This window comes from Oryx dammah, unplaced genomic scaffold (assembly GCF_014754425.2).
Source record: "Oryx dammah isolate SB20612 unplaced genomic scaffold, SCBI_Odam_1.1 HiC_scaffold_4, whole genome shotgun sequence".
In the NCBI taxonomy this organism is placed as follows: Eukaryota; Metazoa; Chordata; class Mammalia; order Artiodactyla; family Bovidae; genus Oryx; species Oryx dammah.
The window spans coordinates 54,869,464-54,886,043 of NW_024070188.1; the positions used below are offsets into that span (position 1 = coordinate 54,869,464).

Sequence of the window (16,580 nt, forward strand, 5' to 3'; positions counted from 1 at the left end):
CTTTACCCACTCCTTGGCTGAATTCTTCTATGAGCTTTCTTAAATTATAAATTTCTTTGCAAATATAAGCCAGTATTAATTTTATCATCACCCATTTAAGAATCTTCTTTTACTATAACCAGCAATGATATGTTAATAATGGAAATAAATGTGCTTAGTAGCTCAGTTGTGTCTGACTCTTTAAAACCCCATGAACTGTAGCCCGCCAGCCTCCTCTGTCCATGGGAATTCTCCAGGCAAGAATACTGGAGAGGGTTGCTGTGCCCTCCTTCAGGGGGTCTTCCTAAACCAGGGATCGAATCCAGGTCTCGCACATTGAAGGTGGTTTCTTTACTATCTGAGCCACCGGGGAAGCCCAAGAATACTGGAGTGTGTAGCCTATCCCTTCTCTAGGGGAACTTCCCAACCCAGGAATCAAAGTGGGGTCTCCTGCATTGCAGGAGAATTCTTTACTAGCTGAGCTACCTGGGAAGCCCATGGAAATAAATAGATAGCTAAATAGTTAAACATATGTTTATAAAGTCCAGTGCAGTTTCTATAAGTTTGCAAAATATATTTCTCAATAATTCTGTAACTCTAAACACAAAAAATATTCACTACTTGCATAAATATATATATAGTATATATATAAAATATTCACAATTTTCATGCCAACAGAAATTAGTAGCAATGAAATAACTAAAAGCAGGCAAAATCCAAAACATTGCTATTTGTTGTGGAGTTATATACATCATTTGAATATATATATATTTTTTCATGTCCACCAATATGCTGTAGTGTTCATGCTTAGCCTAATATCCATTTCATGCCCCTGTAAACACCAGTAGGAGGACAACTAAAAGCATCCCTGGACACCAAGAGGATTATCTGGAATAATTTATGAAAAAAGTTTGATACTATAGCTACATTTATAAATTGGAGTTTCCACTATCTATAAAAGCACGTTATATAGAAGAGATTGGAAGAGTATGCTGAAATGACAATTATTGTCCTGAGCTAGAGTGATTATAGAAAATTTATATGTTTATTATCCATAAATGTTTAATCAATAAGAGTTAACAGTTTGTATAGCACAGAGATGAGCAGGGTTATATGCTATCAAATGGGAATGGCTTGAATAGTTTTTGCAGTTCTCAAATGTTGTTATGGCTCCACATTCATCATTTCTAACATATAAATGATCAGGCTATATTTCCCTGAAAAATTACTTTTATTCAGCTAAATTAAACTAAAGGTCTTGCTTAAATTTTTATTGTAACCTTCCAAATAAATTTGTTTCACTTCTGAGAGCATCTTAAATGATTTAAAGCACCTTATGACCTGCCCAAACTCATCAGGTCTAAAGCTGCTTAAATGTCTTGAGTGTCCCTATATCATAGAAACCGCTACCCATGCTTTATCTCTGTTACTCTTATAATAAACTCTTTGAACATTTAATCAATCTGAACCTATTTGGAATTGAATTCTTTCACCAGCAAATGTTAAGAAACAATTTAAGTGGATTTATTTAAAGATACTTTGTTGAGCATTTGTAATAGTACATTGGAAATAATATATTAAAATGATAAATGTATAAAAACCTAATGTTACAGATAATTTTCTTTCACTTTGCTTTTCTAACCAGCACAGAAAGAATTAACATTCACAGTCAGCTGTGCAAATTTCTACAGTCCTAGGCCGCTAAAGATGGTCCAGGATTATTTGGCTAGTGTTTACAACTTTTGGATTAAATCTCCTACTGTCTCTCATCTTCCTTCTCTCTTTGCCTCTTGAACAAACATCCTTCAATTCAGTTCAGTTGCTCAGTTGTGTCCGACCCTTTGTAACCCCATGGACTGCAGCAAGCCAGGCCTTCCTGTCCCAACACCAACTCCCAGAGTTTACACAAACTCATGCCCATTTAGTCGGTGATGCCATCCAGCCATCTCATCCTCTGTTGTCCCCTTTTCCTCCCGCCTTCAATCTTTCCCAGCATCAGGGTCTTTTCCAATGAGTCAGATCTTTGCATCGGGTGGCCAAAGTATTGGAGTTTCAGCTGCAGCATCAGTCCTTCCAGTAAATATTCAGGACCGATTTCCTTTAGGATGAACTAGTTGGATCTCCTTGCAGTCCAAGGGACTCTCAAGAGTCCTTTCTGACACCACAGTTCAAAAGCATGAATTCTTCAGCACTCAGCTTTCTTTATAGGCCAACTCTCACATCCATACATGACTACTGGAAAAACCATAGCTTTGACTAGACATACATTTGTTGGTAAAGTAATGTCTCTGCTTTTTAATATGCTGTCTAGGTTGGTCATAACTTTTCTTCCAAGGAGCAAGCATCTTTTAATTTCATGGCTGCAGTCACCATCTGCAGTGATTTTGGAGCCAAAAAAATTAAAGTCTGTCACTGTTTCTACTATTTCCTCTTCTATTTTCTGTGAAGTGATGGGACCAGATGCCATGATCTAAACTTTCTGAATGTTGAGTTTTCAGTCAACTGTTTCACTCTCCTCTTTCACTTTCATCAAGAGGCTCTTTAGTTCTTCTTCATTTTCTGCCATAAGGAAGGTGTCATCTGCATATCTGAGGCTATTGACATTTCTCCCAGCAATCCTGATTCCAGCTTGTGATTCAACCAATCCAGCATTTCCCATGATGTACTCTTCATATAAGTTAAATAAGCAGGGTAACAATATACAGCCTTGACATACTCCCTTCCCGATTTGGAACCAGTCTGTTGCTCCATGTCCAGTTCTAACTGTTGCTTCTTGACCAGCATACAGATTTCTCAGGAGGCAGGTCAGGTGGTCTGGTATTCCCATCTCTTGAAGAATTTTTCACAGTTTGTTGTGATCCACACAGTCAAAGGCCTTGGCATAATCAATAAAGCAGAAGATGTGTTTTTCTGGAACTCTCTTGCTTTTTCAATGATCCAACAAATGACAATTTGATCTCTGGTTCCTCTGCCTTTTCTAAACCCAGCTTGAACATCTGGAAGTTCACAGTTCATGTACTGTTGAAGCCTGGCTTGGAGAATTTTGAGTATTACTTTGCTAGCTGTTGATTATATTTAGGCTGAACTACATATATAATTTATTGTGCTATCCAGGAAACTGAGAGACTCTGTGTTTTTAACACTTAAACCAGAACAGGCAATTTGGGACCATCCTTGGTAATTCAGAGCATATAGTCTTGATAGCATCTCTTAAAAGTTACCCAGCTTACTTGGGCTTCCCAGGTGGTGCTAGTGGTAAAGACCCTGCCTGCCAGTGCAGGAGCCTTAAGAGATGTGGGTTTGATCGCTGGGTCAGGAAGATCCCCTGGAGAAAGGCATGGCAACCCACTCCAGTATTCTTGCCAGGAGAATCCCACAGGCAGAGGAATCTGGTGGGCTACAGTCCATGGGGTCTCAAACAGTTGGACACAACTGAAGCAACTTAGCACACAAACTTACAGTAACATAACCATCATATACTTAAGTGAATTGTTTCACTGAAGGGTAGAAGATTGACGAACAGTTGGCATTTGGGGTTCATTCAGTTGGATTTCCTTTAGAATTTCTGAAGTTAGTGTTACATATTTTATTTATATCAAATAATCTACTTCCAGAGAGGCACACTAAAAAATCTGTCTTGAGAAATATGTGATCAAAAGGAAAGAATTAAATAGAAAATGTAGCAACTTATTGCCACTTGCTTCCTTTTTCTCATTAGTAAAATTAATAAGTTGAATTATTTGGTCATTTTGATCCCTAAAGTGAATGCATCTAGGTAAGCCCAGAAATCAATGTAAATTTTTATTCATTTCTAATTTAAAAATGAAGACTTCAAAAAATTTTTTGTAATCTAAAGCAGTAGTGGGCCCATTGCCTATTTCAGTATGGCACCCAAGCTGTGAATGCTTGTTACAGGTAGACTTAGCTAATAGAGAATACTAAATATTTAGCCACAGTTATGTAAATTTGTGGAAAAGGAAACAACAACCCACTCCAGTATTCTTGCCTGAAGAATTCTATGGACAGAGGAGCCTGGTGGTCTACAGTCCATGGGGTCACACAGAGTTGGACATGACTGAAGTGACTTTGTACCCATGCATGTAAATTTGATACCTCGACAAGAATCCCATTCTTCCCATTATTATATCAGTTTTCCATTAGTATATTATTATAAAACAATTTATACTTGGTTAATATTCTGATTTGAATTCCTTCAGCCAAAAATGTTTGAAAATTTCTCTCTCTTTCACTGCATGAGTTTGATTTTGCCTCTTGACCTACAAAGCCTGCAATGTTTACTGTATAGCTCTTTGCAGGAAAAATTTGTTAACCCCTGATCTATTGACGTTTGCTATCAATTTTGTTTCATTCACAACGACACACACACAACAACAACAATTTTGAGACATGACTTATTATTAATCTCCTTTGCATTGTCATTGTTTAAATTCAGGTGTGCCCCTGGCTATACCGGCAGCCCAAGCAGCCCTGGAGGCTCCTGCCAAGAATGTGAGTGTGACCCCCATGGCTCACTGCCTGTCCCCTGTGACCCGGTCACGGGGATCTGCACGTGCCGACCCGGAGCCACAGGGCGGAAGTGTGACGGCTGTGAACAGGGGCATGCGCGCGAGGGCATGGAGTGTGTTTGTACGTATACTAACTTGATTATTGGCTTCGGGGGGAGGGCTTGGTTCCATTTCTGTCTCATTTCCAGTGAGAAAGACTGATGTTTTTTTTTCTTATTTTTCAATAGCTAGTGTTTCCCTTGTTTTTCAATAGTTACTGCTACTCTTCGTTCTCCCTGGCACTGTCTGTCCACCTTCTTCTGTTTGCCTGCTGTTTTGTCTCCATCCCGCTGAGCCAAGAACAACTGAGGAAATCCTCAGCATGCTTTAGTCAGTTCATTGAAGACCTACAGCAAAGTTCCCAGAGGCAGATTCTATTTTATTTTCCCCATCTAAGAGTTTGCAGTTTTACCTAAAGCTGACATTGCCTTTGTGACAGATTAAAGGTCTGAGTTTGTTAAATTTTTTAAGAATCCTCTTGAATTTGTAATCAAATGGACAAACACAGTAACCCTTGAAATACAGCTGGCTTTTCTGAGTTTACAGAAATCCATGGGCATCCTTCTTCTTAACTTTCTCTTGCACTACAGAACCTGGAAGCATTGACAATGAATTCAAGGGTTTCTACTCGCATGTTTTCCTTTGTTTTAATTGCTTCAGGATTCAGTAATGCCATCCTGAGTGTACATCGACTATCAGTATTAAATATAATTCTTAGATCTTATATAATCTAAAAAGGTTATTTATAAATATAGGGAGGACCATTATACTGTGGTATATTCTTTTCCTTGAGGAAATTTACAATATTGGTCTTAATTCTTTCTAACAAATATAAGTAGAAATTATTTAAGTGCTTTTTTTTTCAATATTTACATATTTTAGTGTATTTACATATGCTTGTATTTCTGGTTTTAACATCTTGTGTGTGTCTGAATGTTAATAACATTTTCACTATTATGAGTTGCCTCAAAAGCTAAGCCTGGCTTTTTAGATCTGCCAAAAGGTAAAGACTGGGTATATTTGGGAATATAATTTTTAAACTTCTTCTTTTCTGTGTATTTCATATTACATTTAAAATAAAAATAAATGTCAAGTTTGATGGGAGGAGATAAAGTATAATATGTAATACACATTTACATTATCATATTCAGTTATTGGTATATATATATTCACTCTTCTTAAGTAAAATGGCATATTTTAATGATAATTGCATGGACTTCCAGTATAATACAACTAGTTTTAATATTGTTATTGAAGTTAACTATTAACATGGAAATATTCAACTAAATAATATATATTCATAACCTAAATGCTAATCTAACAGACCTTGAATTTTAAATTAATTAATTTTCTAGGGGTGAGATCAGAAAAATCTGATCTCTTTTTCTATGAGTTTATGGTTTGTTTGCTTTCTATCTTGTTGCATTGATTTATATGTATGTTTTTGTACCAGTACCATATTCTTTTGATAAATGTAGCTCTGTAGTATAGTCTAAAGTCAGTGAGTATGATCCCTCCAGCTCTGTTCTTTCACAAAATTATATTGGCTCTTTGGAGCCTTTTGTTTTTCCGTACAAATTTTATAATTATTTGTTCTAATTCTGTGGAAAATGCCCTTGTATTTTGATAGGGATTGCATTGAATTTGTAGATTGCTTTGCCTAGTATGGTCATTTAAGCAATATTTATCCTTCCAATCCATAAGCACAGTATATCTTTCCATTTTTTGTGCTGTCTTCAAATTTTTGTAATCAATGTCATATAGTCTTACAAGTAGAAGCCTTTTATCTCTTTAGATTTATTCTTTTTGATGCATTTATAAATGTGATTATTTTCTTAATTTCTCTTCTCATAGTTTGTCTTTAGGGTACAGAAACACAACAGATTTCTGGATATTAATTTTGTATCCTGCCACTTTACTGAATTCATTAATGAGTTCAAATAGTTTTTTGGCAGTGTCTTTAGGATTTTCTGTGTAAAGCATCATGTCATCTGCAAATAGTGATAGTTTTACTTCTTCCTTTCCTTCTTTCTAAATCCTTAAGCTAACTTGGAGCAAGAAACCAAAGAATGGATTCACCTAGTACATTGATCTGCTGGCCCTGTTTTGTCACATATGAATATAGTAGAATTTTATAATGCCCATGAGTGAGAGTGGATGAAGTATCTTGATTCTGGCAAGAGAATATTTATGTAGTAAGGAAAAGTGTCCTCTGTACAAATAACACCTTCTTCAGAGCCTGGAGACCATGTTACTTCAATAAAGAAAAGAGATAAAATTGTGCTGTTATCTGTGCTGACTATAAAAATAAGATGTTTGTCACATTTGATAGAAATAAATTAAAACTCAAATCCTTAGTAGCATGTATCATATAGTTAGTTCTTCTCTCTTTGGCTGATTCTTTAGAAAATACAGTTTAATTTGGCCCACATCATGGATGTGTATACTTTTTTAAAAAATGCACCAGGAAATGATCATTGCAGTATCTCAGGTGAGCCACATATTGGTAGAAAGAATTTATGTACTCCCTGTAGAGTTTATGCTCTTCAGTCAGTCAATGAGTTCAGTTGCTCAATCATGTCCAACTCTGTGTCCCCATCAACTGCAGCATGCCAGGATTCCCTGTCCTTCACCAACTCCAAGAGCTTCCTGAAACTCATGTCCATTGAGTCAGTGATACCATCAAGCCATCTCATCCTATGTCATCCCCTTCTCCTCCCACCTTTAGTCTTTCCCAGCATCAGGATCTTTTCCAGTGAGTCAGATCTTCACATGAGGTGGCCAAAGTATTGGAGTTTCAGCTTCAGCATCAGTCCTGGATATTCAGGACTGATTTCCTTTAGGATTGACTGGTTGGATCTCCTTGCAGTCCAAGGGACTCTCGGGAGTCTTCTCCAACACCAGAGTTGAGAAGCATCAATTCTTTGGTGCTCAGTTTTCTTTATGATCCAACTCTCACATCCATACATGACTACTGGAAAAACCATAGCTTTGACTAGACAGACCTTTGTCAGCATAGTGATGTCTCTGCTTTTGAATATGCTGTCTAGGTTTGTCATAGCTTTGCTTCCAAGGAGTAAGCATCTTTTAATTTCATGGCTGCAGTCACCATCTGCAGTGATTTTGGAGCCCAAGAAAAGAAGGTCTGTCACTATTTCCATTGTTTCCCCATCTATTTGCCATGAAGTGATGGAACCAGATGTCATAATCTTAGTTTTTTTGATGTTGAGTTTTAAACCAACTTTTTCACTGTCCTCCTTCACTTTCATCAAGAGGCTCTTTAGTTCTTTGCTTTCTGCCATAAGGGTGGTGTCATATGCATATCTGAGGTTATTGACATTTCTCCCAGCAATCTTGATTTCAGCTTGTGCTTCATCCAGCCTGGCATTTCACCTGATGTACTCTGCATGTAAGTTAAATTTAAGCAGGGTGACAACATACAGCGTTGATGTACTCCTTTCCCAATTTGGAATAAGTCTGTTGTTCCATGTCTGGTTCTAACTATTGCTTATGCTCTTAATTTCTTTAACAAATAAATTACCTAGGCATGGTCTGTGCATGATCATTGTAGTATCTCAGATGAACTGCATATTGTTGGAAAGAATTTATATATTCCCTGTATAGTTTATGCTCTTAATTTATTTAGCAAATAATTTTAAATTATGCTGTAAAGAAGACAGAGAAAATACAGAAATCATGAAAGAGCTTTCCTTCACCACCTTCTTTTCAAAAAAAAAAACTAGTAGCTGGCACAGATAATTGCCAGTGAGCAAGCTAGGGTTTCAGAATTTTCTGATGACTCAGTGGTAAAGAATCCACCTGCCAATGTAGAAGTTATAGGTTCGGTTTGATTCCTGGGTCAGAAAGAGTCCCCGGAGAAGGAAACGGCAATCCACTCCAGTATTCCTGCCTGGGAAATCCAACAGAGGAGCCTGGCAGGCTATAGTCCATGAGGTTGCAAATGAGTCAGACATGACTTATCAACTAAACAACTACAAGAAAGGTAGGGTTTTATTGGATCCAAAATATAGTAGTGAATTTCTTGCAGGACACAGGTTTTTTATATAGGGATATTCCATTACTATCGTGAAGAATTTACACAAATAATCTGTGCCCTTATTAGGAGATACCAGAATTTCTCATAATTATCCAGATTCAACCTACCAACATTATCAACCCCACCAAGCCAACTAATACTCAGGCATACCTAACCATTGTGTCTGTCTTCAGTCTCAAGCATCCCCTAAAGACCCTTTCACCCCACATGGTTCAATTCTTTATCAATTCACCCATCTTGAGAGACTACCATTTGTCAGAAGTGACGGTAAGCACTTAATTCTTGCAACATCCCCACGTTATTGTGTCCACAGTGTGATTTTTTAAAACCTGAATTTAGATGATTTAAGTCACCTTTCCAAGGTTCACCCTGACTTTTCAACAGAGTTGTGGTTTGAACATAGGGCTGTCTTGCAAATATTACTTTCTTAACCTCTCCATTGACTGTTAATCCGAGACGCAAAGAGCAAACGTGGTTTTCCCAATATAGTCAACATTAGTTAATTCAGTTCATTATTCATTTACTTCTTCTGGGCTTAAAGCCCATGTTCCCTCAAGAAAGAATAAAGATAAGATGGGCTAAAAAAATAAAATGAAAAAAATTTAATATATGTAAAGTCAGTAGGTACATACATTTTTTTTACTCTGCTAACCATTGAGACTCTCTAAGATTTAAAACATTGTGGTAGTTATGGTAGATTCCTGTTAATCAGAGATTGCCAGGTGAAGTCCTTGCAGTCCCTCCATGCAGGTGAAAAGACACATTAACTGGCACTCAGATTTCTTCAAGGCCTTTGTATTTTTTTCCTAATGAGACTGACTGGAGAAAGCTCTGCAATGTGTTCTTCCTTTTAGATGCTGATGAGTTCTGAATAGATCTTATTGGACTTCCCAAATGAGAGCCTCTCCTTAGTGAGTTGCTGCTGCTGCTGCTGCTGCTGCTGAGTCGACTGCTTCAGTCGTGTCTGACTCTGTGCGACCCCATAGACGGCAGCCCACCAGGCTCCCCATCCCTGGGATTCTCCAGGCAAGAACCCTGGAGTGGGTTGCCATTTCCTTCTCCAACTTAGTGAGTTAGGTTAATACAAATCCAACCTCTTTTTTCAGCCTCGTTCATAATTTACATGTTATTTTATAAAATGAGACCAACCACCTGCCTTTCTGAAACTTGAGACTGAGCAAGAAAACCATTGTTTATTTAATAGTAAAGTTTTACATTGGGAAATACAAAATTTGGATCTGTTTGTGTCCTATTTGGGGCTCCCCTGGTGGCTCAGGTGGTAAAGAATCTGCAATGTAGGAGACCCAGGTTCGATCCCTGGGATGGGAAGATCCCTTGGAGAAGGGAATGGCAACCCACTCCAGCATTCTTGCCTAGGGAATTCCATGGACAGAGAAGCCTGGTGCACTATAGTCCATGGGGTCACAAGAGTTTAGACTAGTAGTTAACACTGAAAAACTCATGTGATGTTCAAAATAGAGCTGTTGGCAAGATCTCATTCCATAAAGAGTGCCTGAAATATTTTATAAATATCAAATTGATGCTTTCTATTTATATTCAATGTGTATGAAATATTAGGAATGTATCAGCACTTATTTATAGTCACAAATTATCTAAAATATAAAATTTAAGATGATGCTTTGCTTGCTAACATTGCAAAAGCAATCATGAACTATGTTTTCACCTCATAAGGTAAGCCTAGCTAAATATTATAACACACTAAGTCTGTAAAATACGCACTTTCCAGACACTCGGTAAAACCCAAGGTTTGAAGTCTTTTCCTACCTTAGTCTTATTGTTGTTGTTGTTCAGTCATTCAGTTGTGTCAGACTCTTTGCGATCCCTTGGACAGCAGCACACCAGACTTCCCTGTCTTTCACCAACTTTCAGAGCTTGCTCAACTCCTGTCTGTTGAGTCGGTGATGCCATCCAGCCGTCTGGTCATCTGTCTTCCCTCTCTCCTCCTGCCTTCAATCTTGACCAACATCAGGGTCTTTTCCAATGAATCGGCTCTTCACATCAGGTGGCCAAAGTATTGGAACTTCAGCTTCAGCATCAGTGCATCCAAAGAATATTCAGGGTTGATTTCCTTTAGGACTGACTGGTTTGATCTCCTTGCAGTCCAAGGGACTCTCAAGAGTCTTCTCCAACATCACAGTTTGAAAGCATCAATTCTTTGACACTCAGTCTTCTTTATGGTCCAGCTCTCACATCTATACATGACTACTGGAAAAACCATAGCTTTGACTAGACAGACCTTTGTTGGCAAAGTGATGTCTTTATATAGATTATTGTCTTTATTTTATTTATTTTATTGAAGAGTTGTTGATTTACAGTGTCAAGTTAGTTTCAGGTGTACAGCACAGTGCTTCAGTTTATTGTTGTTGTTTAGACACTAAGTCATGTCCAGCTTTTTTGAGACCCCATAGCCTATAGTCCACCAGGCTCCTCTGTCCATGGAATTTCCCAGGCAAGAATACTAGAGTGGGTTGCCATTTCCTTCTCCAGGGGATCTTCCCAATCCAGGGATTAAACCTGCATCTCCTGCTTTGCAGGCAGATACTTTACTACTGAGCCACCATGGAAGCCCATGATTCAGTTTATATATATATGTATAAAATACATCTGAGTTAAATGGTCATCTGAGTTAAATTCTCCCATTCCAGTCCATTTTAGTTCGCTGAGTCCTAGAATGACAACGGTCACTCTTGCCATCTCCTGTTTGACCACTTCCAATTTGCCTTGATTGATGGACCTGACATTTCAGGTTCCTATGCAATATTGCTCTTTACAGCATCGGACCTTGCTTCTATTATCAGTCACATCCACAACTGGGTATTGTTTTTGCTTTGGCTCCATCCCTTCATTCTTTCTGGAGTTATTTCTCCACTGATCTCCAGTAGCATATTGGGCACATACTGACCTGGGGAGTTCCTCTTTCAGTATCCTATCATTTTGCCTTTCCATATTGTTCATGGGGTTCTCAAGGCAAGAACACTGAAGTGGTTTGCCATTCCGTTTTCCAGTGGACCACATTCTGTCAGACCTCTCCACCATGACACGCCCGTCTTGGGTGGCCCCACCGGCATGGCTTAGTTTCATTGAATTAGACAAGGCTATGGTCCTAGAGTGATTAGATTGACTAGTTTTCTGTGAGTATGGTTTCAGTGTGTCTGCCCTCTGATGCCCTCTTGCAACACCTACTATCTTACTTGGGTTTCTCTTACCTTGGATGTGGGGTATCTCTTCACGGCTGCTCTAGCAAAGTGCAGCCGCTGCTCCTTGCCTTGGATGAGGGGTATCTCCTCACCGCTGCCCCTCCTGGCCTTGAATGTAGAATAGCTCCTCTAGGCCCTCCTGCGCCCACAGAGCCACCGCTCCTTGGACATGGGGTTGCTTCTCCTGGCCACTGCCCCTGACCTCAGATGTGGGGTTGCTCCTCCTGGCCGCTGCCCCTGGCCTCTGGCATTGGGAAGCTCCTCCCGGCCGCCGCCCCTGGCCTCAGACGTGGGTTAGCTCATTTCAGCTGCTCCTGCACTGTTGCAGCCTGGCACTCTCGGCCACTGCCCCTGACCTTGGACACGGGGTAGCTCCTCTCGGCCGCCACCCCTGACCTCGGATGTGGGGTAGCTCCTCTTGGCTGCCGCCCCTTGGGCATGGGGTCCTCCCGGCTTCTGCCCCTGACCTCTGACGTGGGGTAGCTCCTCTCAGCCCTTTCTGTGCCATCGCAGCCTGGCATTCCTGGCTGCTGCCCCTGACCTCGTATGTGGGGTAACTCCTCTTGGCTGCTGCCCCTCGGGCATGGGGTCCTCCTGGCTTCTGCCCCTGACCTCGGACGTGGGGTAGCTCCTCTTGGCCACGCTATGTGCACTGGAATGGGTGAATTTAACTCAGATGACCTTTATATCTACTACGGCAGGCAGGAATCCCTTTGAAGAAACGGAGTAGCCATCATGGTCAACAAAAGAGTCCGACATGCAGTACTTGGGTGCAATCTCAAAAAAAGAATGATCTCTGTTCATTTCCAAGGCAAACCATTCAATATCACAGTTATCCAAGTCTATGCCCCAACCAATAATGCTGAAGAAGCTGAAGTTGAATGGTTCTATGAAAACCTACAAGACCTTTTAGAACTAACACCCCAAAAAGATGTCCTTTTCATTATAGGTGACTGGAATGCGAAAGTAGGAAGTCAAGAAACACCTGGAGTAACAGGCTAATTTGGCCTTGGAATGTGGAATGAAGCAGGGCAAGGGCTAATAGAGTTTTGCCAAGAAAATGCACTTGTAATAGCAAACACTGTCTTCCAACAACACAAGAGAAGACTCTACACATGGACATCACCAGATGGTCAACACTGAAATCAGATTGATTATATTCTTGGCAGCCAAAGATGGAGAAGCTCTATACAGTCAGCAAAAACAAGACCGGGAGCTGACTGTGGCTCAGATCATGAACTCCTTATTGCCAAATTCAGACTTAAATTGAAGAAAGTAGGGAAAACCACTAGACCATTCAGGTATGACCTAAATCAAATCCCTCATGATTATACAGTGGAAGTGAGAAATAGATTTAAGGGCCTAGATCTGATAGATAGAGTGCCTGATGAACTCTGGACGGAGGTTTGTGACATTGTACAGGAGACAGGGATCAAGACCATCCCCATGGAAAAGAAATGCAAAAAAGCAAAATGGCTGTCTGAGGAGGCCTTACGAATATTGTGAAAAGAAGAGAAGTGAAAAGCAAAGGAGAAAAGGAAAGATATAAGCATCTGAATGCAGAGTTCCAAAGAATAGCAAGAAGAGATAAGAAAGCCTTCATCAGTGATCAATGCAAAGAAATAGAGGAAAAGAACAGAATGGGAAAGACTAGAGATCTCTTCAAGAAAATTAGAGATACCAAGGGAACATTTCATGCAGAGATGGGCTCGATAAAGGACAGAAATGGTAGGGACCTAACAGAAGCAGAAGATATTAAGAAGAGGTGGCAAGAATACAGAGAAGAACTGTACAAAAAAGATCTTCACGACCAAGATAATCACGATGATGTGATCACTCACCTAGAGCAAGACATCCTGGAATGTGAAGTCAAGTGGGCTTTAGAAAGCATCACTATGAATAAAGCTAGTAGAGGTGATGGAATTCCAGCTGAGCTATTTCAAATCCTGAAAGATGATGCTGTGAAAGTGCTGCACTCAATATGCCAGCAAATTTGGAAAACTCAGCAGTGGCCACAGGACTGGAAAAAGTCAGTTTTCATTCCAATCCCAAAGAAAGGCAATGCCAAAGAATGTTCAAACTACCACACAGTTGCACTCATCTCACACGCTAGTAAAGCAATGCTCAAACTTCTCCAAGCCAGACTTCAGCAATACCTGAACCGTGAACTTCCAGATGCTCAAGCTGGTTTTAGAAAAGGCAGAGGAACCAGAGATCAAATTGCCAACATCCGCTGCTTCATGGAAAAAGCAAGAGAGTTCCAGAAAAACATCTATTTCTGCTTTATTGACTATGCCAAAGCCTTTGTGTAGATCACAAGAAACTGTGGAAAATTCTGAAAGAGATGGGAATACCAGACCACCTGACCTGCCTCTTGAGAAACCTATATGCAGGTCAGGAAGCAACAGTTAGAACTGGACTTGGAACAACAGACTGGTTCCAAATAGGAAAAGGAGTACGTCAAGGCTGTATAATGTCACTCTGCTTATTTAACTTCTGTGCAGAGTACATTATGAGAAACGCTGGCCTGAAGAAGCACAAGCTGGAATCAAGATTGCTGGGAGAAATATCAATAACCTCAGATATGCAGATGACACCACCCTTATAGCAGAAAGTGAAGAGGAACTAAAAAGCCTCTTGATGAAAGTAAAAGTGGAGAGTGAAAAGGTTGGCTTAAAGCTCAACATTCAGAAAATGAAGATCATGGCATCTGGTCCCATCACTTCATGGGAAATAGATGGGGAAACAGTGGAAATAGTGTCAGACTTTATTTTGGGGGGCTCCAAAATCACTGCAGATGGTGACTGCAGCCATGAAATTAAAAGTTGGAAGAAAAGTTATGACCAACCTAGATAGCATGTTGAAAAGCAGAGACATTACTTTGCCAACAAAGGTCTGTCTAGTCAAGGCTATGGTTTTTCCAGTAGTCATGTATGGATGTGAGAGTTGGACTGTGAAGAAAGCTGAGTGCCAAAGAATTGATGCTTTTGAACTGTGGTGTTGGAGAAGACTCTTGAGAGTCCCTTGGACTGCAAGGAGATCCAACCAGTCCATTCTGAAGGAGATCAGCCCTGGGTGTTCTTTGGAAGGAATGATGCTGATGCTGAAACTCCAGTACTTTGGCCACCTCATGTGAAGAGATGACTCATTGGAAAAGAATCTGATGCTGGGAGGAACTGGGGGCAGGAGAAGGGGACGGCAGAGGATGAGATGGCTGGATGGCATCACTGACTTGATGGATGTGAGTCTGAGTGAACTCTGGGAGTTGGTGATGGACAGGGAGGGCTGGCGTGCTGCGATTCATGGGGTCGCAAAGAGTCAGACATGACTGAGCTACTGAACTGAACTGATAAAATACATATAAAATATGAATCTTTTTTATTATTATCCCTTACAGGTTATTGTTGAGTATATTTCCCTGTGCTACACAGTAGGCTTTTGTGTTAGTTATTTTATTTAGACTATTACTTTTAATAGCCAGTTGTTAGCAAGAATCTATCACGATAATGTAGAGGCCTTCATATATTATCACTAGAGCACTGCAGTACTCTTATACTCAGAGTAGATTAGTAATACCAGTTAGTATATATGTTCCCTGTATATGAGAGCGGGGACAAAATAGTGGAAGTGGCTGATCACTGTAAAAAAATGAGGCTTTCCATAATGAAAGATGATGAAAATCCATCAGTTGGCCTTCATTGCTATTTAATGAATGAGGTTTTGTTTGTTAGACTTGTGATCACCCTCCATCCTAGCCTTTTAAATGCCATCCTCCATCTGTCTCTATTTAATCCCAAATCCTAATTCCTATTCAAAGGCCAGTATGGCACAGTGGCAAAGAATCTGCCTGCCAGTGCAGGAAACACAAGAGACATGGGTTTGATCCCTGGGTTGGGAAGGTCCCCTAGAGTAGGAAGTGGCAACCCACTCTTATTATTCTTGTCTGGGAAATCCCATGGATGGAGGAGCCTGGTGGGCTACAGTCCATGGGGTTGCAAGGAGAGCGGCATGACAGATGACACGCATACGCATCTACTATAGTTTTCTGTAATTCTAAACCAGGGCATGTCATTCAAATCCAGGCATCAGAGTAGCTATAAAAGTAATTTCTGTTCACCCACCTTTCACCTTTTTCACACCTATTTTGTTTGAGAAACATGTTTTGAGTTTCTTGTTGCCAGTGTCCTTGACCTACGTTCAGGCTAAAAATGTAGAACAGCAACTATCACTGATTCCAGATGATTTCCTTACTGGCTGTCAAGTCTCAGTGGTTTGTGTATCATGTTGAAAAAGCCATTCCATTAATAGATTAAGGAGTTGTGTTGTTGAACTGTCATACAGAAGAGGTGGACCACTATTTAATTTTCAGTCAGGCTTTGTGAGTAAATGCTATTTGATTACAGTTTTCACTCTGCAAGATCCAGGAAGTTGATTAACCTTGAAGAAAAATTGATCACATTACCTTAAAGTTAGAAGTCTTATAAATGAGATAGATAGTCTAGTCATCTTCTCCTATTTTATGGTGTCTCTGAAACAGACCGTCTCCTAATGCAAGGAAGCATGCTATTATGAAGTGTTTATAGAGGCTTTGAATTCTGGCTGGTCACATGAAAGTTGTGTAGCATTTGATTTGTTAACTTTTCTCAGTCTCATTTCACTATCCATAAAATCCTTGTGCATTAGGTGACAAGTCTAAACATAATAGATGTTCAGTAAATTCTAGCCATCCTTATCATCATGGTTATCATTTGACCATTTTTT

At 39.8% G+C, this 16,580-nt stretch overlaps 1 protein-coding gene across 2 annotated transcripts in view; it reads left to right on the plus strand.

Annotated features, from left to right (window-relative positions):
* The window catches only part of LAMA2 (laminin subunit alpha 2), a 676,446-nt gene that overhangs the window by 486,944 nt on the left and 172,922 nt on the right, over positions 1-16,580 (plus strand). For both annotated transcript variants that reach the window (XM_040238873.1, XM_040238874.1), the window contains exon 32: positions 4,433-4,626. In XM_040238873.1, the coding sequence (XP_040094807.1) occupies positions 4,433-4,626 (194 nt within the window). The remainder of the gene's footprint in view (positions 1-4,432; positions 4,627-16,580) is intronic.